We start from the raw sequence: 23063 nt of genomic DNA, 5'->3' as shown, positions 1-23063 counted from the left end.
CCAGGGGGACTGGTCTCTGTCACTTGGAGATCAGGTCTAATTCTGGGAGATCTCCAGTCTCCACCTGGAGGTTGGCAACCTTCAGGCCTGTAGCCATGGTGGGGCTTCTTTCGCATGTTGCATAGACACTGGCTATTTACAGGAAGCTCCCTCTTCTCTTCACATGAAGCTGCCGCCATCTCCGTCTAATCAAATAAACTCCTTTGACACCGAAGGGTTGATGTTCTCCGGGCTCAGCTACTTATGTCTGTTTCTTCTGGAAGTGTTTCAGACAGTGCCCCCACACACACACACACCCTTTTGGGGGGCAGTTGCAGGGATTGTCTAATCAAGCTGGAAAATGGTGCCCATAAGATTTCCCCGGCGGGAGTAAAAGCAATCTAAGACATGTTTTTCCCCCCAGTGAGAAAACAGCAGGGGAGGACAGGGTTAAAGCATCCATTCCTGCCCCCACGTAATTTCCCTCCTTGATATGGCTATCCCTGCAGCTGCATTTGCAAAAGAAAAGTACATTATTTAAAATATATACAAGAAGCAGCAGTTGGGTGTAGCGGAACCTGTGGCTATCCGCCAAGGAGTGTAAAGCTCTGTTGTGGAGTTGCCTTCACACAGCAATTTTTTCTTCAAATAAGCTTAGTTTTTTTTTGGGGGGGGGTGTTAAAAATCACGGGATAACTTAAATGTTGTTTTAGCAGGACATTAAGCACTGGTCGAACAAAATAGTGAGGGAGATGAATTTTCCCTACTTTGCTGTTTCCCCCCACAACACTTCCCCCAAGGAAACTTCAAAGCAGCCAAGCAAGATGAAAAGTTCTCTGATCTCTTATCAGCTGCGGAATCCCCTCATGGGACCCTCTTTAATCTGTACTGCTTTCTGGTTCTCTGCATGCTTCAGCTTTGATGTAGGCATTTACCTTAACAGAACTTCGCCTTTTCTGGGTTCAGCGTGTCTTCTAAACATCAACAGTCAGGATCAAGCTACCTGTGATGTTGGAAATTCTTGCTCAGATCCCTTGATGTGTAACTGAGCCACTGTGGGGGGCTTGACACAGATAGGGGGCCATGACACTGAGGAAGGTGAGTGTGACAGGTAGAGCCAAGAAAGGTACCCTAGCAACGCAGCAGCCAATGAGAACAGTGCCCTAAATCCACCAATGGGGTTGCACTGGTGGAGTTAGGAATGGACAGAAGTTGCGTGGAGAGGATTTTAAGACTGAGGGAAGGAGGTTAGGTTCTGAGGGCTGGTTTAACAGAACTGCTGATATTTATCTCGAGTCGTGTGTCTGTTCTTGTTCACTTTTTAAAAAGAAGCCATCTCCTGATTCATGGGGTTGTTCCAAGCTTGGGTGAGTTTCAGCCTAGTTCTCAGTTTCCCATTGGAGACCCTGGTGCATTGGAAGTAGGTGGGAAATTAAAATTGCGACAGGACGATGGAAAAATCCTGTGTGGGGTGGTGCCTGGCCTTTACAGAGTGAGTTTTGCTTTGCTGTTTGTTTTGCCCCCTCCCCAACACAAACCCATGCACATATTGGGCTGCTTTCAGACCCAGTAGAGAATAAAGACAGATATACTTTACCTATTGTGCCTGTTTGGAGGTGGAGGGAGTTAGAATCCCCCTTCTGCGACACCTTGAGCACAGTGCATAATGCTTTACTGCCCCCCCCAGCTGTTTTTGTTACCTTTAAATCACCTGTCAGGGGTTTTATCATGACTCCCCAGCATCGCATGCCGTTTGGCCTGTGGGGTCCAGCCTGTAGTGTTTAAAACAGAGAGAGAGTCTCAAATTCAGGTTTTAAAAGGATTAGAAATAACTGGATAGATTCTGTAAAAAAATCAAAACCGCAAATTGCAATTTTCAAAGAATTCTCTAACTGATATCAGGAGTTAAATGGAATAAAGTGGGAGCCAGCAAGGCATCCCTTGGGGTGTGTGTGACAGTTTGGGAATCCCATTCCAGTCCTTGAAAGTCCCCCCCCCCCAGATCTGATCAAGCTACCCCCCCTTTTCCCTTTAACTTGTCTTCTCTCAGAATTCCATACTTTTCTTGAGCATATGTAGTCCTCATGAGGCCATTTTGAGGATTTGTTTCCCATTCCTTTTGATAAGAACATAAGAGAAGCCAACGCTGGATCAGGCCAATGGCCCATCCAGTCCAACACTCTGTCACATAGTGGCCAAAAATACCAGGTGCCATCAGGAGGTCCAGCAGTGGGGCCAGGACACTAGAAACCCTCCCACTGTTGCCCCCCCAAGCACCAAGAATACAGAACGTCACTTGCCCCAGACTGAGAGTTCCTATCTATATCTCGTAGCTAATAGCCACTGATGGACCTCTGCTCCATATGCTTATCCAATTCCCTCTTGAAGCCGCCCATGCTTGTAGCCGCCACCTCCTGTGGCAGTGAATTCCATGTGTTAATCACTCTTTGGGTGAAGAAGTACTTCCTTTTATCCGTTCTAACCCAACTGCTCAGCAATTTCATTGGGTGCCCACGAGTTCTTGTATTGTGAGAAAGGGAGAAAAGTACCTCTTTCTCTACCTGCTCTATCCCATGCATAATCTTATACACTTCGATCATGTTACCCCTCAGCCATCGTGTCTCCAAGCTAAATAGCCCCAAGCGCTTGTTGGTGGTTGTATTTTTCTGCATACCCCAAGGAGATAAAGACTCCCAAATTTTGTCTGTGGGTAGCCTGGTTTTCCTTCTTGTGTTATCTGCACAGGAGCCAGCCAGTTTGCTATTCAAGAGGGGGGCCCTTGAGGAATCATGGGTGGGGCTAGTAAAGATGAGGAAAATTTCCCTCACCCTGTGTAAGCCTGCACAGAAGTAAGCAGTTGGGAAATGTATAGCTGGGGTAGAAAGGCATCGGAGGCATCTGAAGCTGTGTGCGTGCGCATATTGTGTTATGTGGGGTCCCCTTTTTTAACCTCCTTGTCACCACTGAGGCTAGCAAAATAAGACCCTTGTGAGTTAATTTGCTTTTTCAAGGAGACCTGTGAGCAGCTCCTTAGAGAGAAAACCTATAACTCATCAAAATAAATGAGAACATCTTTAAAAAAAAAAAAGAGGGCATTTTTGAACAGAAATGAGGATTTTTGAAAGATAAAGGGGAAACTGAGATTTTTAAGGGGAGGGGAATTGAAGAGAAATGTGAAAGAGAAAAGGGGGGGGGGATTACAACATAAGAGAAGTCAATGTTGGATCAGGCCAATGGCCCATCCAGTCCAACACTCTGTCACATAGTGGCCAAAAATACCAGGTGCCATCAGGAGGTCCACCAGTGGAGCCAGGACACTAGGAGCCCTCCCACTGTTGACCCCCCCCCCAAAGCACCAAGAAGACAGAGCATCACTTGCCCCAGACCGAGAGTTCCTACCTATCCCTTGTGGCTAATAGCCACTGATGAACATAAGAACATAAGAGAGAAGCCAATATTGGATCAGGACAGTGGCCCATCCAGTACAACACTCTGTCACACAGTGGCCAGAAATACCAGGTGCCATCAGGAGGTCCATCAGTGGGGCCAGGACACTAGAAGCCCTCCCACTGTCCCCCCCCCAAGCACCAGAAATACAGAGCATCACTTGCCCCAGACTGAGAGTTCCTATCTATACCTTGTGGCTAATAGCCACTGATGGACCTCTGCTCCATATGTTTATCCAATTCCCTTTTGAAGCCGTCCGTGCTTGTAGCTGCCGCCACCTCCTGTGGCAGTGAATTCCATGTGTTAATCACTCTTTGGGTGATTGAAAGAGATCTGAGGGAGAAATATGCACCTGTTAGGGTTGCCAGCCTCCAGATGGTGACTACGTTCTTTGGGGATTATAAACTGACCTCCAGGCAACAGAGATCAGTTCACCTAAAACAGCCACTTTAGAAGGTGGACTCTGTGGCATTATACCCCGCTGAAGTCCCTCCCCTCTCCAAACCCTGCCCACCCAGGCTCCACCCCCAAATCTGGTATTCCCAGCCCGGGAGTTGGCAACCCTACTCATCCCTCACATGGGCCTGTTGAACGTGGCTCAGGTATGCTGGCTGGGTACAATCAAGATGGTCTTGTTCTGGGCTGCGGCAGCTGAAACCACAGCCTTTCAAGTGACCTGTCAGTGGTGTTAGCGGGCCTTGAGAGGTGCGTTGTCCTTCTCATCAGCAAAATTCTTCCTCTCGTGTATCCAGGGAGGGAGGGTCAGGCTTCAGCACTCTTCTGGCCTGGCCATGCAGTGTGATGGGGCAGAGAGAGCCACGTTTGAGGCCCTTGGCCAAGCCATAGTTCTGTCAGAGCTGTTTCTCCCAAGGGCAGTTCTCGAGAGAGCTCCCGGCCCCACCCACCTCACAGGGTGTCTGTTGTGGGGAGGGGGAGGGAAAGGAGTTTGTAAGCCGCTCTGAGACTCTGACTGAAGGGCGGGGTATAAATCCAATCTCTTCTTTTTCTTCTTCTTCCTTTGTTCCTTGGTGAGGGTGGATTAAAATGCACCAGGCATAAAAGGGAGGCCTGTAGAAGGTCTGGCTGCTGGCTTTCCCCATCCTGGCAGCACAGTGTCTATGGCAGCTACATGCAATCTTTTGAAACACTATTTTAAAATTCTGCTTCCCTAATATTAAATTCAACAATAGGAAACCATGGTGTTTCTGGGAACCCCCAGGTATGCATTTGTTAACCTCCATCCTTTTGTGTCTGACCCCAGTCGGTTGCTTTCCTGATCACACTGGAGGTAGGCGTTTTAGTATCAGAGGGCACGATGGTGAAGAGGATGTACCCAACAAGTGTACAGAGCGTCCTTAAAGAGCAATGAACACGGGCCTCGAGTTTACCTAAATATAATAGGTGATCCGAGGAGTCGCTCTGAGCAAGGGCCGCTAACCAACTTCCTGCCCTTTTTATTGTCTAAAACTGTGAATGTTCTTATGGTGCCGAAGAATCCTTAACTTCAGAATCCATGTCCCAGGTTGCTTCGAAAAAGTAATGCCACAGTCTAAAATAAACTAGATAATAGTTATTTTCCCTCTTTCCCATGACTTGCCGTACAAACCTCCAGAAGATAGCCTCCTGGTACTAAAACTTCTGTATGTGTGAAGTCTTGAATAATTTAAAGGGTGTAGGGGGTGCTGGTTAAATCTGTATTGCTGTCTCTAGCAGATAAACTGTGTTGTCCTTACTGGATTCCCCCATCTGAAAGTTTACCTATTGGACCATTGCCAAAAAACAAATTAACCGAAAAACTCTTTTTTTTTTCTAAAGGCCAGGTGTTGCTCTTCACAATTAATGGCAGAAATTAGGTGCCCTGTTTATTTATGGGTGGGTAAGTGGTTAAGACACTGAACTGCAGGCTGTGGAAGGTCGGTAGTTCAGCAGTTCGAGACCGGGGTGCCGGAAGACGGAGTGAGCTCCCGTCTCTAGTTCCAGCTCCTGCCAACCTAGCAGTTCGAAAGCAAGAAATTGCAAGTAGATAAATAGGTACCACTTCGGTGGGAAGGTAACAGCGTTCCGTGCGCCTTGGTGTTTAGTCATGCCGGCCACATGACCACGGAAACGTCTTCGGACAGCGCTGGCTCTTCGGCTTTGAAACGGAGATGAGCACCGCAACCCTAGAGTCAGACTCGACTGGCTTTCGAGCAAGGGAACCTTTACCTTTTAAGAACATATCAATACAATAAATAAGTTAAAAAAAAACACAGCAGTAAACATTAAAATGGTGGTCACCGCTCAAAACTGAAGTTGGCTGGCTGCGAGAAGTTCCCTGGCTTGTTGGCGATGGATAATAATAGGCCAACTGTTATTGGATGGGAGACAAAAACCTCAGGGAGGCAATACATGGGTGCCCGCTGGCTCAGCTGAAGGCCTGGCGGAACAGCTCCGTCTTGCAGGCCTTGCGGAATTGAAGAAGATCCCGCAGGGCCTTGATCTCAACAGGGAGGGTGTTCCACCAGGCAGGGACCAGGGCAGAAAAGGCCCTGGCCCTGGTCAAGGCAAGATGGATGTCCTTTGGGCCAGGGACCACCAGGAGGTGTTGATCCCGTAGAGCATAGTTTCAACTCGTTGGATCCCCAAAGTTCAAATAGCACTCAATTCTCTGCAGTGGCTGCTACTGTAGGTTATTCATGAGGACCAGAAGAATGCACAGCCTGCCTGTGTTGGCAAGACTTCTGTGGTTGAGCCTCAGGGGCTCTGAGGAAAAATGGTGCCAAATTTCCCTAGAAAGTTTCTGGTCTCTTCTTTGGCTACCACAAGGCTTGGCTGGAAGCTCTAGGTGCCGCTTTCAAAACGAATCCTGTGCTTCTTTGCTACTTTTTCTCCTCTGCTGCCTAGGGACATCCTGTGGACAGAACCCGAAACAGAAGTTCTAAGATCAAAGCAAACATGTGGGGGGGGGGGAAGGCATGAGATTAGATAGTCATTAAGAAGAAGAAGAAGAGAAGAGATTGGATTTATACCCCGCCCTTCACTACCCAAAGGTGTCTCAGAGCGGCTTACAAACTCCTTTCCCTTCCCCTCTCCACAACAGACACCCTGTGAGGTAGGTGGGGCTGAGAGAGCTCTGACAGAAACTGCTCATTTTTAGGAACAGCTCTTATCAGAGCCACGGCTTGCCCAAGGTCATGCAGCCAGGTGCATGGAGGTGTAGGGGATCAAACCCGGTTCTCCCAGATAAGAGTCCGCACACTTAACCACTACACCAAACTGGCTCTTAAATATTTGTATTTGTCAAATCATTATTGCTTCCACTATGAACAGTTTATTAGGCCTTCTTAACTGCGGTGGCTCAAGTGGTTAAGACGCTGAACTGCAGGCTGTGGAAGGTCAGTAGTTCAGCAGTTCAAGACCCGGGTACCGCAAGACGGGGTGAGCTCCTGTCTCTAGTTCCAGCTCCTGCCAACCTAGCAGTTCGAAAGCAAGAAATTGCAAGTAGATAAATAGGTACCACTTCGGTGGGAAGGTAACAGCGTTCCGTGCGCGTTGGTGTTTAGTCATGCCGGCCACATGACCACGGAAACGTCTTCGGACAGCGCTGGCTCTTCGGCTTTGAAACGGAGATGAGCACCGCAACCCTAGAGTCGGATTCGACTGGCTTTCGAGCAAGGGAACCTTTACCTTTACCTTTAACTGGGGACTAAGCTCCACTGAAATCAGTCGGGCGTACTTCTGAATAAGCGTGAACAGCCCTGGGCCGCACACTTTCTACTGTGGCTTCTAAGGTGAGCTGCATTGTAGAAGAGCTCATTTCTTGGCTTTCTCAAGAGGAGCTCATGTCAAGATGCTCTGATCTGGACGCCACTCTTCTACAGGCAAGACTATTCTGCACTTCTCTGAGGGTTCAGGTCTCAGGAATTGCAGGATGAGACGAGAAGTCCTATTTTATGAGACTTGAAAACAAAGGCTTGATCGAGGGTTGCCAGGTCCCCTCCGGCCACTGTCGGGGGATGGGGGGGGTAGAGTTGCCAGATCCAGATTGGGAAACTTACGGAGATTTGAGGATGGAGCCTGGGGAGGACAGGGACCTCAGTGGGTTACAATGCCACAGAGCCTACCCTTCAAAGTGTCTGTTTTCTCCAGGGGAACTGATCTCTGTACTCTGGAGAAGAGCTGTAATTCCAGGAGATCCTCAGGTCCCACCCGGAGGCTGGCTTCCATAGCTCGATCCCAAGAGCCATTTACATCGCAATCTAAAACAAATTGACCCCCTTCTGAGCCTGTTGACTTCAAGGGTGTAACTGCATTTAGAATTGCACTGGTAGTTACCGGAGACTGAATTGCCCATGTACTGGTTGCGTTGCATCTAATCCCATAGCTATAACAAGCAGTATTAAATAAGAAGTCTGCATATTACTGGACAATAAAAATAGAGTAGCTTTTAGTGCCTTTTGCTTGCCGTGTGCCTTTTATTCCTGCCTTCATGAAATTGCTGATTGGCGGATGCCAAGTCTCATCTGTAGTCCGAAACCGGAGCTCAGCTCTTTTCTGCAACAAGGTACAGCAATTGTGATGTTCTTTCCATGTCTTAAAATGCTTTTTTCAATTGTTCAGTGACCAGGAAATGGAGTAAAGCCTCTTTTCCTTCTGCCGCACTCATTCAAGCGTCATTCACTCTGAGCTGAAAAATTATTTGTTCTTAATCCAAGGCCCAGGCCGTATCTGTTCAGAGGAGATCACAGATTCCCTGCACTCAGTGAGACGGGCCCAGTGGTGATCCTTTATGCTGAAATGGGTACAAAAGACTTTGCCACGTTTCACAAAGTTTTGTCCGAAAAAGCACAAAAGGAAGAAATCGTTTACGTCCTTCGGCATTTTGTCCAGGTAGGTGCGTGGGGGGAGTGATAGAATTTGAATTCGTCATTCAAAGTTTAGTTTCTCTGAACTTTTTCTCTCTGATTCTTCCAGTATGCCTTATTGTTGCATACTCTGTTCTCCCTCTTTCTCCCCCTCCCCACCAAGCCTTTTGGTCACACCTAAACACAAAGGGGGGGGAACACTGTGGGACAAAAAGAATATTCCTGATCTAGGACATCTGCACTGGCACTAATCATGATTGATGCTAACGAGGGGAGTGCCCCTGTGGCTACGTTTAGAAAGAGTTTTGCACGCTCCCATGGTGAAGGAACACGCTGAGCACTAATAGAACTTTGCAGCGGTGCAAACTAATGGTACCTAAAGCAGACCTCTGTAGGAAATGAGTTTGTGAGGAGTGTGTGCTGATTTGTGGCCCTGTTAAGACGCTGAACTGCAGGCTGTGGAAGGTCGGTAGTTCAGCAGTTCGAGACCCGAGTGTGCTGCATGACAGAGTGAGCTCCCGTCTCTAGTTCCAGCTCCTGCCAACCTAGCAGTTCGAAAGAAAGAAATTACAAGCAGATAAATAGGTACCACTTTGGTGGGAAGGTAACAGCGTTCCGTGCACCTTGGTGTTTAGTCATGCCGGCCACATGACCACGGAAACGTTTTCGGACAGCGCTGGCTCTTCGGCTTTGAAACGGAGATGAGCACCGCAACCCTAGAGTCGGACTCGACTGGCTTTCGAGCAAGGGAACCTTTACCTTTATCCTGTCTCTTATGCATGCTCACTAGGCCCGGTAGAGTTGCCAACTGGTGGTGGAAATAGCCTTCAAGTCGCAGCCGACGTACAGTAACCCCTGTTGGGGTTTCCAGGACACGAGGCGTTCAGAGGTGGTTTGCCATCGCCTGCCTCCGCGTAGCAACCCTTGTATTCCCTGGTGGTTCCCCATCCAAGTATGAGCTGTGGCTGACCCTGCTTATTAACTTCCAAGATCTGATGAGACTGGGCTAGCCTGGCCTACGCCAGCTATGGCTTGGCACGTTCTTGGCAATTTGGGGTCGGTGCCTGGAAAAGGGAGCTCAGTAAGTATGTAATCCCACGGAGTCCACCCTCTGAAGTGTCTGTTATCTCAGGGGAAACTGATCTCTGAAGTCCGGAGATCAATTGCAATTCTGGAAGAACCCCACCTGGAGGTGTGCAACCCTGAGGCCCAGGTATATTGTCCTGTATCCTACCACCGTTAGTAGAAGCCCTCTGGGGGAGGATTTATCTACTGGCCCAATACCGTTTTATGTACAACGGGGGCACGTGAGTTCTTTTACCCGTGTATCCAGAGGGCGGAATCAGACAAACTCTATTTCCCTTACGAAGGAGACAACACACCTGATGTTTAATAATAATTGTTGTCTTTACTAAATATGGTTGTTGTTCTCAGGCATACAAAACAGATGCGTTCACGCAAACACACAAGATTCTGTAGGTACAATAGTAATAGAAAGCATTCAGTAAGAAAAATAATAATAACTCTTGACTAACAAGGAGGTAACACACAGAAGGGTAATGGTTGATACTTATCTGATCCAGGCAAGAAGGAAATCTTCTCAATTGGGAAAACAGGAACAACAGATCTATCTTTGGGGATTCTATATCACACGGGTGGACCTGCCAACATGTGTGGGTTCTCTTGGTCGCGATCCAAGAAAACACTTAAGAATCACCTGCAGTAGACTTAAGTTGCAGGGTGGGGTAGGTTTGGCTAGCGAAGCACAAAAGGTGTGCAACGCCTTTTAAAACCTGGGTTTTGGGGCTGGCCTCTGGGCCAACCTCTTACCTGTAGTCCGTCCTCTTCCCTATGTCAGGTTGAAGCCATGATTGCCTTATACTCCATCTTCTATTGGCTAAAGATCAATTTGAACCCCGCCCCTGATCCTGACTGATGCCTTCGAATCCAATTGGCTGATTTCTGTTAAGCGGAAAATTTCGCTCTTGGGGTATTCTCCCTTAGCGCTGCTGGAGATGGGTAGGGACCGAGCTAAGTTAGAAATTAGACAGAGGATCAAGGATACCGAACGCCAATTTGATCTACAGGTGTCCCCAACATTTATAGCGCCAATTAGTAACAAATACATCGTTGTGCAGGCCCCATATCTTAAAGTTTTGGAGTCCCGTAAACTCAGGAGGGCATATACACTGGCTAGATGCTCTGCCTTACCCTCTGCAGTTGTTGAGGGTAAATTTAAAAAAATACCCCGAACAGAGAGGCTATGCTCGTGTGCATTGTGGGAGATCAAATCCCAGGAACATGTGTTCCTGAGATGCCCGTTATTTATTTATTTGAAGAGGCTCGTACTAAACTTATTGATCCCCTTCTGGCAGGCACTACGGATGAGGACAAGATGGAGAACTTGTTTCTTAATCTTGAACATACAGCCCTCCATCAGATCGCGAAATTTTGTTCCTTGGTGGTAGAAGTGCATCAGGAGGATGGTTGTCACTAGGGCCAGGACTGTTTGATTTTAACTGGTACCGTTCCTTTTGGTACTATATTTTATTCTTTTATACTGTGCTTTATGGCAGCGTATTTACAGTTTGGTTTTTTTACCTTGTTGAATTTCGGAAATTTTACTATCTGGCCATTGTAACTTATTTATTCTGGTTTTATATTGCTGGCTAATCGCTGTTACAATAAATTCATTCATTCACTCTTCCCTATGTCTATTGGCCATTGGGAGGTGACGTACCTATCTAGAGGGAGTGGAACAATATTCAGATTCTAAACCTAACTTCAATGGGACCATTTGGTCAAGGTGTGAAACTTGTATTGCCATGGAAACCCTTTGTAGTAGAGCCACTGGCTGGGTCCAGGAGCTGTAAACAGGATGTCTTCTCTGTTGATATGCAAACCAGTGCGAGGGTTACGTGCCATTCCAGAAACTCCTTGATGGTGGAATAGTTGTTGTTTGTGAAAGTCTCTTAGCTGAGCATGATGGAGAATGCCTTCTCTTTCCCAAGGCAGGCTGGGTAGGTGTGTGTGTGTCCTCATTAGCATGTTGGTGCAAACAGCACACCGGCACAGCATCTTTCAGGTGCAGGCAAACGCAATGCAAGCAGACTACACAGCATTCCCAAACCCATACATAGATGCAGATACATTGCATACACACAACTATCAGCATAATACAGATGAAACACATTTATAAGCACACTTGCCAACACCACTCAGCAAAGTTTGACACCTTCCTCCAGCCAAAGGAAGCTCAAAGAGCCACTTAATAAATGGGAGGAAGATTTCAGTCGTAGCAGAGCAGTAAGGTCCAGGCAATTATAACTCTGCCGAGTCTACATAGGCAAGAGAAACGGCAGACATCCTTGCTGCTTGTGTTATCAAAAAGTACATGATTGGCATTAGAAGGTAGACATCCAAAAATATGCACTGAGTTTCCATGACAACAAGCCTCTATCACCCTCGTTGTAATGGGAGCCAGGTTGCGTACGTTGTGGGGGGGGGATCTAATTATGTCCAAGGCTATTAAATGCATTAAATTGATTAATTTTACTTAAAAGCGTCAAGCCATCTACCAGTTTGCAATAGACTTAGCTCTTTTCAGCAAAGAAGCTGACACAGTTTGCCCAAACCTGATTTAAAATATTGCCTGTGTTCCTATGTGAAATTGAATTAATTTTGTCCATGACATTCAGTCCCCAAATACCAGGGTCAAACTGTGGTTGCAAGCTGGTCCTAGTTCTCTGCTGAAACCTGTGTAGGCTGTTCATAAAAACTCTTGACTGGTAAAGCCCCTGTGAAGCACACACAGATACGTAACTCAAACTCTGTTGGCTCTGGAGACGGAATGCTCAGAGTCCCTATTAACCTGTTACAACTACCTGTTGCAATGAAGTTTTAGTGTAAATCCTTTGCTCTTGAGGATGTAGCTTTCTTTGAAGCATTACAGCATAATCCCTTTTCCAGAATAGAATCTCCCAAGTGAAATCACCATGTTCCCCCTAACGTTTGTGCTTATTTCATTTTCAAGGTAACATCAATTCACACTAGTTTAGATAAGGTACCTCTTAACACTGTCTGAGGCTGTTGGCTCATCTAGTTCAATGCCATTTTTATTCCATCCTTCCTCCAAGGAGTTCAGGGCAGTTTACATGCCCTCCCCCGTTCTGTCCTCATGGTATCCCTGTAAATTGGGCTATGCCGAGAGAGAATGGCTATCCCCAGCGCTTTCAGTGGCCTTCATGGCAGAGTGGGAATTCAAACACAGGTCTTGCTGCTTCTAGCCCATCACTTTAACTACTGTACTACACTGGCTCTGTACACTGTTCACACAGGCAACATCTCTTCAGGGTCTCAGTTGGAGGATCTTCCCCAGTCCTGTACTGTACTCCCAGAGCTCATTTTAAATGGAGAGACCAGTGGTTCAATCAGGAGCCTTATTGCTTCATTCAAAGTGGTTTGGTGTAGTGGTTAAGAGTGCGGACTCTAATCTGGGAGAACCGGGTCTGATTCCCCACTTCTCCACATGCAGCTGCTGGTGTGACCTTGGGTCAGTTACAAGTTATTTCAGAGCTGTTCTCTCATGAGCAGTCCCCGAAAGAGCTCTCTCAGCCCCACCTACCTCACAGGGTGTCTGTTGTGGGGAAGAGAAGGGAAAGGAGACTGTAAGCCACTCTGAGACTCCTTTGGGTTGTGAAGGGCGGGGTATAAATCCAATCTCCTCCTCCTCCTCCTCTTCTTCTTCTTCTTCTTCTTCTGACACTTCCTAGGGAGTAAGCTCCATGGAGCTCAGTGGGACTTACTTCTGAGTAAACATGCTTAGGATTGCACTATCGATAGGCAAAGCATGTGTTCTTTTATTGAGTTACTTGTTATTGATGAAATGGTTCATGAACAAGCATGTCCATTTCCCCACTCCGAAACCTACGAAGAAATAGGACTTAATATTTTGCTGATTGTCCTGCATTCCTATTAAACTTTTTGCTTCAAATGGTAAGTTGCAGAAATGCTGTGGGGTTTCTTTTAATCAAAGCAGATTCCGGACAGTCTATCCCCAGCTGTTTCCTTCTCTCTGAACTGATGTAAACTAAAGAAGAGTATACACTTGTTGGAAGGTTTCAGCAGATCAGAATAGGGGCATCTATTTGAAAACCCAGCTGTTCCCAAACAGTGTGCAGCAAGGTGATGTTGGGTGCCTCCTGGAGCGCATCGCATAGCTCTGTACCCTGCTGCCGCCCACAGCATGGTAAGGATCAGCCCTTGTGTTGCTCAACTCTTCCTTCTCTTTGGCCAAGTAGCTTAAAGAGGATCTGACATGGTCCATGCTATATGAAGGAGCTGTTGTTCTCTCCAGCTGTTATATGGCCTGTCCCCAAGAAAAAAACATACCTGATGGCATAGAATCAAAGAGTTGGAAGGAGCCATACAGGCCATTTAGTCCAACCCCCTGCTCAATGAAGGATCAGCCTGAAGTATCCCTGAAAAGTATTCATCCAGCTGCTGTTTAAAGACTGCCAGTGAGGGGGAGCTCACCACCTCCTTAGGCAGCCAATTCCACTGCTGAACTACTCTTACTGTAAAAAATTTTTCCCTAATATCCAGTAGGGTTGCCCCATTCCTCCCCAATGGGGGCGGGGGTCCCCCCGATTTTGAGGGCCCCAATCTGCCACTGGCCGGTGGGGGAGCCCTGCCCCCAAAGAGCCCTGCTGCACCTGACATGCCCAGCACGATGATGTCACCTAGAGGCGACATCATTGCACCGGACATGTTGCATGGGAGATGCTCTAGCATTTGGCTAAAGACTCTATGGTGCCCATAGAGTTTTTAGCCAAATACTAGAGTGTCCCCTTCATGATGTGCCCAGCGTGATAACGTCGCTTCCAGAGGACCCAGGAGAGCAGGCTGGAGCCCCCAGCCAGCAGAAGGTAAGGACCTGGCAACCCTAATATCCAGCCAGCACCTTTCTACTTGTATTTTAGACCTATTATTGTAAGTCCTGTCCTCTGTTGCCAACAGGAACAGTTCCCTGTCCTCCTCTAAGTGACAGCATTTCAAATACTTAAGGCTTCTTTCCCATTTTCTGCCCTCACTCTTCTGTCTTAAGAGCAAATTGGTAGATGTGGTGAGCTGAATCCAGATTTTAAGTACAAGTGATGATTTACTGCTTGCCTATACTAACAGCCCAGTCTTTTGCATGTTTGCTTAGAAGTCCAGCTTCTTACAGCAGGACTTAGTCTGAAGTAAGGTTGAGTTGTATGTGGTTTAGCAGTGGTGGCTCTTAAAATCTCTTGTCTTCCCTCCTTTTTCCAAATGGTGTGCTTGGCTAGAAACCCAGCTCTGAAAAGATGTATTTGTCTGGGTATGGTGTGGAACTTGCAATAAAGAGCACAGAATACAAAGCGGTGGACGATTCTCAAGCTAAAGGTACATTTCCCCCCCTTTCCTGTGCATGGTGTTATTGGAGACATTATTATCACAAAATATTCCGCAGTGTCTAGAATTCTGAAGGCAGTAATCTTCTGCATGGCCACATAGAAGTTAATGGGAAATGTCTTGTTGGGTCAGTAATTCACCCGATATTTGTTTTTTTCCCCTGACACACATGGTTGGTTGTGATTGCATTTTGTGGGATATGGCAAAGGTAGCCACGGGCACCGAGAATCAATACAGAAATATACTTCTGTAATTCTTTTTTTGCAGATAGGTGCCTTTATGAAATAGAAGATATCTTTTCACTGACACTGTACACCAAGCCCAATCTACTCTTTTGTCATCTATTTTGAAGACAAACTAGTTCCCCCCCCCCTCATTTTAGAAAGTACGAGTCTTCAATGGAAAATCAAATGTCATTTTAATAACTTCTGGAAAGCCAATGTAGTCTGAGGGTTGGGTTTTTTTTTTTTTTTACATGTCATGTTTAGGTGCAAGTAATGTAACAGAGGAAGAAGACAACAAGGAAAGTGATGTCCAGGGGTTTCTCTTTGACACATTAAAGTGAGTTGATATTAATTCTGTTCCCAAATACTGGAGTTTATAAATTGGCATTCTATGCTTAAAGAAATCCATTGAGTTGGATCCAGCAAATGCAGGAAGGGAAATTGTAAAGACACTTAGTCCGGTTCTCCTTGCACTGGACCTGATTGTCACAATAATAAGTTGCACAGGGTCTTGCACAAGCATAAACGCAAGTTGGGATACAGTAAGTGTAACATAATGCAAGCAGCCAGCATGGTATTTTTACTGTGTTTCTACTTGTGCCAGGGATCTACATCATACAGAAGTCTTTCCACTGCATTCTACCTAGTGGTTTTGAAATCATTACCTTCATTTGTCTTAGTTAATTCACTTGTATTAATGTCCTGACCTGGATAGTCTGGGCTAGCCCGGTTTTGTCAGATCTGGGAAGCTAAGCAGGGTTGGCCTTGGTTAGTACTTGGATGGGAGACCATTAAGGAATACCAGGGTCGTGATGCAGAGGCAGGCCATGGGAAACCACCTGTGAACGTCTCTTGCCTTGAAAACCCTACGGGGTTGCCATAAGTTGACTGCAACTTGATGGCACTTTCCCCCACCAGGTCATTTAAATGCCTTGAGGAGCAAACACACACAAGAAGTTACCTTATACTAAATTGGTCCATCAAGGTCAGTATTGTCTACTCAGACTGGGAGCAGCTCTCCAGGGTCTCAGGTAGAGGTCTTTGACATCACCTACTTGCCTGGTCCTTTTTTAAACTGGAGATGCCAGGGATTGAACCTAGGACCTTCTGCGTGCAAAGCAGAGGTTGTTCCACCAAACCACAGTCCCTCTCTGACAATAGCATACAGTTGCTGTTGTCTGTCTTTAATAGTTACATAATTTTCAGATATTAAAGTAGGTAAACTATGGTAGCAAGTAGATTTGAATAGAACATTCACTTAAAAGAACAGAGTCTCTTTTCCTGTAAATATTCTTGAAATTCTGTTTTACGGGCAACACATAAGTATGGGGGATCCAAAAGCTGCCCACCACTAGGTTAGGGAAAAGCGTTAAAAGTACCATTTGTAATGTATGTGGTATTGTAACTTCTGATAGGTGTAGGGTTCCGGATGCCCTCTGGCCACTGGGTGTGTGTGTGGGGCGGGGGCATAGGGTTTCCTGCTCCAGGTTGGGAAACTCCTAGAAATTTGGGGGTACAGCCTGAGGAGGATAGGGACCGTAGAGGGGTGCAATGCCATAGAGTCCACCCTCCAAAGCATCCATTTTCTCCAGGGGAACTGATCTCTGTAGTTTGAAGGTGAGCTGTAATTCCGGGGGAACCTCAATTTCCGCTTGGAGGCTGGCATCCCTAGATAGGTGCCGAGTAGTGCTGACTTTTTTTCTCCTTTTAATAATCTAGGCAGAACTACCCAGACCTCAAAGATAATCTGACGGAGTTGAGAAAGTATTTGGTTGAAAGTGCCAATGATACAGAGCCTTTGAAGGTCTGGGAACTACAAGGTAATTCACGTTTATCCTGGTTATCTTCCAGTTGTGATACCATGTGATGCGATGGAGGCATACGTGAAAATAAGTCGCAACAGCAGTGAAATCTATGCAATGGCTACCGTCCTTGAATGAGGCAAGGTTTAGAAAACGGGAAGCCCTTGCTTCATCTGTCTCCAAATTGGCCTTTATGCTTAGAAATCTGTTGAGTTTCCTTTGCCGCATTGCTTAAGAAGCCTCTTCCTGAACGATATTTTTAGATAACATCTTTTCATTCAACCCAGTTAATCTCTGAATAAAGATTTGCTGCCTTATTCAAATACTATACCAATCCCCTGTGGGTCTGATTAAACACGCCTAACTTCTCCTTCCTCATGTTTAAGTCCAGTCCAGTTTACATGGGTCATAATAATGTGATGTAGACCCTCTACATCACTGACACACAGCTGCCATTTTGAGTGGCATCCATGCATTTATCCTGACTGATTCCCTAAAAGCAGTTGTTCTGCCCTCGGTCTGCCATTTCCCTTGGTTGTACTGCTCATTTTCCCACTATTTGCTGCGTGGCCACATTTTGACCTGCATCCAGGGGTCATTTCGTAGTAAAAGAGCTAGGGGAACTCATTAGCATAACTCATTAGCATATGCCACACCCCCTGACATCAGGGGCCTGGCGGTGGACGTGCAAGGCCGGCGGAAGTGCGAGGAAGCCCTGCCAAGGCCCTCCCTGGGCCCAGGCAGGCAGGGGTGGGGAGAGGCGGGGAGGAAGCAACTTACCCTCCCTCTTCTCCTGCCTCCTCCTGGCTGAATGTGGGCTGGAAGCGGGGCGGCCCCGCCCCCTGCACCTCACCCGGGGGAACTGTGTTCCCCCGCGTTCCCCCCGAAATGACCTCTGCCGCCCCCCCCCCCCCCGATTTCCCCCTCATCTTCTTGATCCTTATTTTTTAGGATCAAGAAGACGCGGGGGAAATCTGGAGGAGATGCGGGTCAAAATGCCGCCGTGCAGCAAATAGTGGGAAATTGAGCAGTACAACCGGGGGAAACGGCAGACCGAGGGCGGAACAACTGCTTTTGCGGAATCGGTCCCGAACTCCCAGTTAGCCCTAAAGAGACCTGTAATTAGGTCTTATTAGCACTGACCTAGATAGACAAGGCTCGGAAACTTAAGCAGGGTCAGCCCTGGTTAGTACTTGGATGGGACACCACCGAGGAAGTCCAGGGTTGCCACACGGAGGCAGGCCATGGCAAACCATCTCTGAATATCATTTGCCTTGAAAACCTTATTTGGGTTGCTGTAAGTCGGAAGTGACTCGATGGATGTTCTCTAAGCTGTTAGGAATGTCCAAAGACTAAGATCGATGTGTCATCAGACTGGAACTATCATGTCCTGCCATGGAAGGTATGGGGAAAAAAACCACTCAAGAGAAACAAAATCTGTTGTTCTCTTCTGTGACTTTTTGTAAAAACACTGTTGATTTTACTGGTGAATTTTTTAATGCCGCATCAGATGAAGAAATGTATTTAAAATGCTCTTTCGGTGGAAAAGAAAATATCTGATCCCCCCCCCCCACCTCTTGTGATGACCTGCAGGAGGATATTCTGAGGCTGAGTCACTAGTAGTACAATTTATCTTTACTGTTTCTATTAATGTCGCACAGGAGTAGGCCATGAAGTGTTATCATTGTAAAATAAAAGCCATAATATTGCTTAAAAAGCTATTTCCTCACACAGACGATATGTTGAGGATGAGGGAAATTGACCGTGAAGCTTGCGGAAGATTAGCCTCCCCCCCCCCCCCCCCCCCGAACCTGGTAATACTGGGAAGGTTGTGTGATAGCATTTCTCCCTTCAAGCATTATGGGTAACTGTTTCTGATATTCTTCCCATTAGAGATGGGAGATCTTTTTTGGCTAAAGAAATAGAAATACAGAGACCTCAACCCAGTTAAAGTTAATCAGAGCACGTTAGGGCCTAGACTTATGTCTGTTCATCCCTTCCTTGGGCTCCGCATGTCCTCCATCACATGATCTGAAGACACTTGGAGCCTGGGGAAAGGGAAAACAAGCTCCCCCCACAGGCCTGTAAGCCAGGATTTTGTGGCTTGTGGGGCAATTTTTTTTTCCTGGTGGGGCTGAAGTTCTCAGTGCAGAAAGAAAAGCCATTTAGCCAATAGAAAGCTGTTCCCAGGATAGATCTCTAAACTGCAAGCTGTCAACCACTTAGACGACAGTTCTCAGTTGCTGCAAGTGAATAACTTCTGCCAGCCTAAGCAACAGTTCTGATAACGAGTTGGCAGGTAGGGTTGATGACTTCTGTAGTCAAGAAAGCTGGCACTTAGGCAGAAATATTCTCTTAAAGGAGACCAGTTTCTTGGCACAGAGTTAGAAGGGATCCTAGAGGTCACCTACTCCAACCTCCTTGCTCAGTGCAGGAATTAGTCAGCTACAGCACCCCACTCCTGTCTTAAAGGAGTGCACACCTTTTAAAAATGTTTTTAAATGATTGAAAAAAGCATTTACAGGAGAAATTCTTGTGGGGCTGTGCCTGTAAGAAAGGGAGTGGAGCTCCCAAGATCCCCAACCGTAGTTACGGGCCTGCCCCCACCATGGTCGGTCATGTCCACTAGGGAAAACAGCACAGGAGTGAAGGCTGAAGCCCCTCCCCTCTTAACAGTACTCTGAGCCTTGATGAACCTGTGACTCCTCTGAGCACAAGGTATGTATAACTAGGCCCTGTTTACGTTGCAATCCTAATTTACGGTACACCTTTTCCTGGGACTCCCCCCCCCAATAGCTCTGAGTAGTCCTGTTTAGGATTGCAATCGTAGAGGTTTTAGTTCAGTGAGACTTAGTTGTGATGAAATTTGGTTGGATTTGTGCAGGGGGGGGGGTATCATTTTTGAACCATTTCTTCTGATGCATGTATATTTTCACTAGTTTGCTGCAAGCCTCCTAGAGTTCATGTAAAATAAGGTAGAATATAATTTTGTAAGGACTTCTCAGGAACCAATTAAGGCTTGTAATATTTGAGGGTAACCAGAATTAAGGCTATGTGTATTCCTACACTGTAAAAAATGAAATTCTCTCCTTAGGCAATTCAGATTTCCAGTGAAAAATAAAATGAGTTCTGTAACCTGTATGTGCAGATTAAACTTCCTCCAAGGAGCTCAGGTCATGGCTCTCTTAAATGTTTGTCACATTTTTCATAATTTATTTCGCCGTTTCCTTGTCATGGGAAAAGACCGTGAATGGAAATATGGAAACCTTTTCCTTGGACCTTTGGAAACTTTGTTCTGCAACCCTGGTGGCTTCTGAGATTTCACCAGGCATTGCACGGTCTGTACCACTGTAGACTGGAGGTGAAAGTTCATCTCTGTAACCAGAAGGACTACGAACTTGCTCTAAAAGGCTGGTATCCTCAGGAAGTAGAATTCTGTGATTTTTCTGCAGTCCCACGGAACTGCAATCTACAACAGTTATGATTACAAAGCCTTGCACATGGGATCTGAGTGATTGGGAATGTGGAGAGAGGCAAGAGAAGTTAATAGCAATACTTTCTCACAGTTTGATGTCTTGGGCCAAGTCCACAAACCAGGGTTTGCAGTATTGTGAATAAATTGTGGGTTTGTACCCTCCCTCCCTTCCATTGTCCCTGTAGCTTCCCTGTATATTTCCTGTTAAGCCCTAGTCATACAGTAGTTTGCTGTAGATTCAGGCGGATAGCTGTATTGGTCTGAAGCAACACAACAAAGTTTGAGTCCAGTGGCATCTTTAAAACCAACAAATCTTAAGTCTGGGTATAAGTTTTCATGTGCATGCGCCCTTCTTCAGATACCTGCAGAAGTCTACAGACACATGAAAGCTTCTACCCAGAATTAAACGTTCGTAGTTTGCTGTGTTATCCGAACTGGCAAACTGTGATCAGCACCTGCCCTCCAAACCAACATCAGTTCTTGGCAGGGAACAGAAAACTAGGAAGTGCAGAGAAGGTCTACGCAGGATAGAGAGGGAACCCCCCCCCTCCCCAAAGCCCACAGCTCTTTGGATTGTCCAAATGAAACTTGTGTGGTCAGTCATTTCAAAACAAGCTTGACAAACCACTTAGGCTATGGTATAATGAAGTAGCTCTATCTGAGATGTTTTCACACTATTTACCAGCTCAGATAATGATGATCATTCTAAAACTGTATGTATGCTGATTTCTGTGTCTGGAATATTGTAGTCTTCCAGATCCTTAACCACGGCTTTGGTATCCAAAGTAAATTGCAAGCCTGCGTTGTCTTTTCTCTCTCCACAGTTGTCCCTGCCATCCCTAACTATGGTTAAGACTTAACCAAGGTTATCCATGCTAATTGGGGTTCACTGTCAACCAGGTTCTTCAGCGGTGCTTTGTTTTCTTACAGATATTAGTCTCCAGGCAGCATCTCAGATCCTCACTGTCCCTGTTCACAATGCTTTGAAAGTCATGAAAGACATCGCACAAAATTTCCCAATCAAGGCCAGGTATGATAACCATGTTTGCCTTTGATACATTCATGAATATCTGGGTTTTGTGAATGTGTAGAGCGGCCTTACAAAGAAGTCCCCCAAAGCTTCTAGCCTGATTGTCTACATATACCTACATTAGATATTTGTAGCCTTAACGGGAAATAGAAACAACCTTTGAACACCTTTCTGCTCGCCTTGGAGATCAGCCAGCATGGCGTAGTGGTTAAAGTGTCGGACTATGATCTGGGTAGACCTAGGTTTGACTCCCCACTCTGCCATGGAAACTTCCTGGGTGACCTTGGGCCAGTCACATATTCTCTGCCTGACCTACCTCACAGGGCTGTTGTGCCGATAAAACTGGAAGAGAGGAGAATGATGTAAGCCACTTGGGTGCCCATCGTGGAGAAAGTGGGATATGAATAAAGTAAGTAAATAAAGAACTGATTCCAGCTAGCCCCATGTGATGGAGCATGTGGCTATTTACCAGTCTGGCTTGGTGTTGCTATGTTCCACAGGAAAGAACATCCAGTAGCTGGTATCCTCCTGTTCCACTGAGCAAAGTTTTGAAGCCTTCCTCCAACTTAAGTGACTCTTCTGAGGGAGGCTCCGTAGGCCAACGAATGCCTTCAAACTTTGCTCAGTGGGAGTGGGTGGGATACTGGGCAATATGTATGTCAAAACATAAAGTCCTGGTCTCTTGAGCAGTACACTGTCAAATTATAGAACACGTCCCCCCCCCCCCATTGTAGTAAGTTGTGATAACAGGTAGATCTGTGTCAACCCTCCTCTTTGTAATGAGAAGAAGAAGAGTTGGTTTTTATACCTTGCTGTTCACTACCCGAAAGAGTCTCAGAGAGGCTTACAATCTCCTTCCCTTCCTCTCCCCACAACAGACACCCTGTGAGGTAGGCGGGGCTGAGAGAGTTCTGAGAAGACTGTGACTGGCCCAGGGTCACCCAGCTGGCTTCATGTGGAGGAGCGGGGACTCTTAACCACTACTTGTAATAGCAAAGATGACTGCCAGTGATAATACAGCTTGTGTCTTGTTTGAAATTTCCCCCACTTCCAGTCATCACCATTATCGTGGCTGCACATTTTCTATAGCACTTCCCATGTCACAGAGTGCTTTACAATCCATATCCCATTTCCCCCTCACAACAACCCTGTGATGCGCCCTTCCCTACAGAATCCAAGTGCCTTCTCCAGCTGTTCCGTCGAATAATAAACTATTGCTACAGTCTGCCGTGGCTTGAATCCCAGACAACTTTCTATGCTTGTTTGGCATTGCAAGGCCCAGCTTGTTGTAGCTTTTGTGATACTGTACTTTCATCCTACAGGGCAGCCGTAAGAATGTACCATTTCCGTTTAACAAAAAAAAAAACAACCATGACCAGTAAGGCCTGTCATATTGCAGAAACTGAAATAATCTTCCTTGCTGAAATATGAACAGTTGTATAATTTATGAGTACGTGGAGGGTGGTTTTTTTGCATACTTGCATGTTACTGGTGTTGAAACTGATGCTTAAATAGAATACCTTTCTCTATCAAAAGCCTTTAAAAAAAAAAATCCTTGTCATCTTTTTCTTTTAAGTTTACAAACCTTACCAGAGAGGAAGGTCTTGTTATTTTATTTCTGTCACATAGCCACCTACAATTTTCCATAAGAAGAAATCATGAACACTGAGCATCCTGTGGTGTGTAACATTTACCAAAAAAAAAAAAAAAATCTCTGCCAAGGCTGAAATTACAAAAGGATAACTACAGAGAGATATCAAAGAGAAATTCCTGTTGAAGGCAGAAGTCCTTCTTCCAGCAAAAACAGCTTGTCTGAATCCGAGCCGC

General features: G+C 46.2%; 1 protein-coding gene across 1 annotated transcript in view; it reads left to right on the top strand.

The window, feature by feature from the left end:
* UGGT2 (UDP-glucose glycoprotein glucosyltransferase 2) overlaps window positions 1-23063 on the top strand; it is a 140968-nt gene that overhangs the window by 11166 nt on the left and 106739 nt on the right. Inside the window, exons 4-8 of the mRNA XM_015417131.1 lie at window positions 8121-8295; window positions 14600-14696; window positions 15194-15266; window positions 16649-16749; window positions 21137-21236. Of these exons, the coding sequence (XP_015272617.1) occupies window positions 8121-8295; window positions 14600-14696; window positions 15194-15266; window positions 16649-16749; window positions 21137-21236 (546 nt within the window). The remainder of the gene's footprint in view (window positions 1-8120; window positions 8296-14599; window positions 14697-15193; window positions 15267-16648; window positions 16750-21136; window positions 21237-23063) is intronic.

This window comes from Gekko japonicus, unplaced genomic scaffold, assembly GCF_001447785.1.
Source record: "Gekko japonicus isolate JY-2015 unplaced genomic scaffold, Gekko_japonicus_V1.1 scaffold927, whole genome shotgun sequence".
Taxonomy (NCBI): domain Eukaryota; kingdom Metazoa; phylum Chordata; class Lepidosauria; order Squamata; family Gekkonidae; genus Gekko; species Gekko japonicus.
The sequence above is the reverse complement of the archived record's forward strand: the minus strand, read 5'-3'. Positions and strand labels throughout refer to the sequence as shown.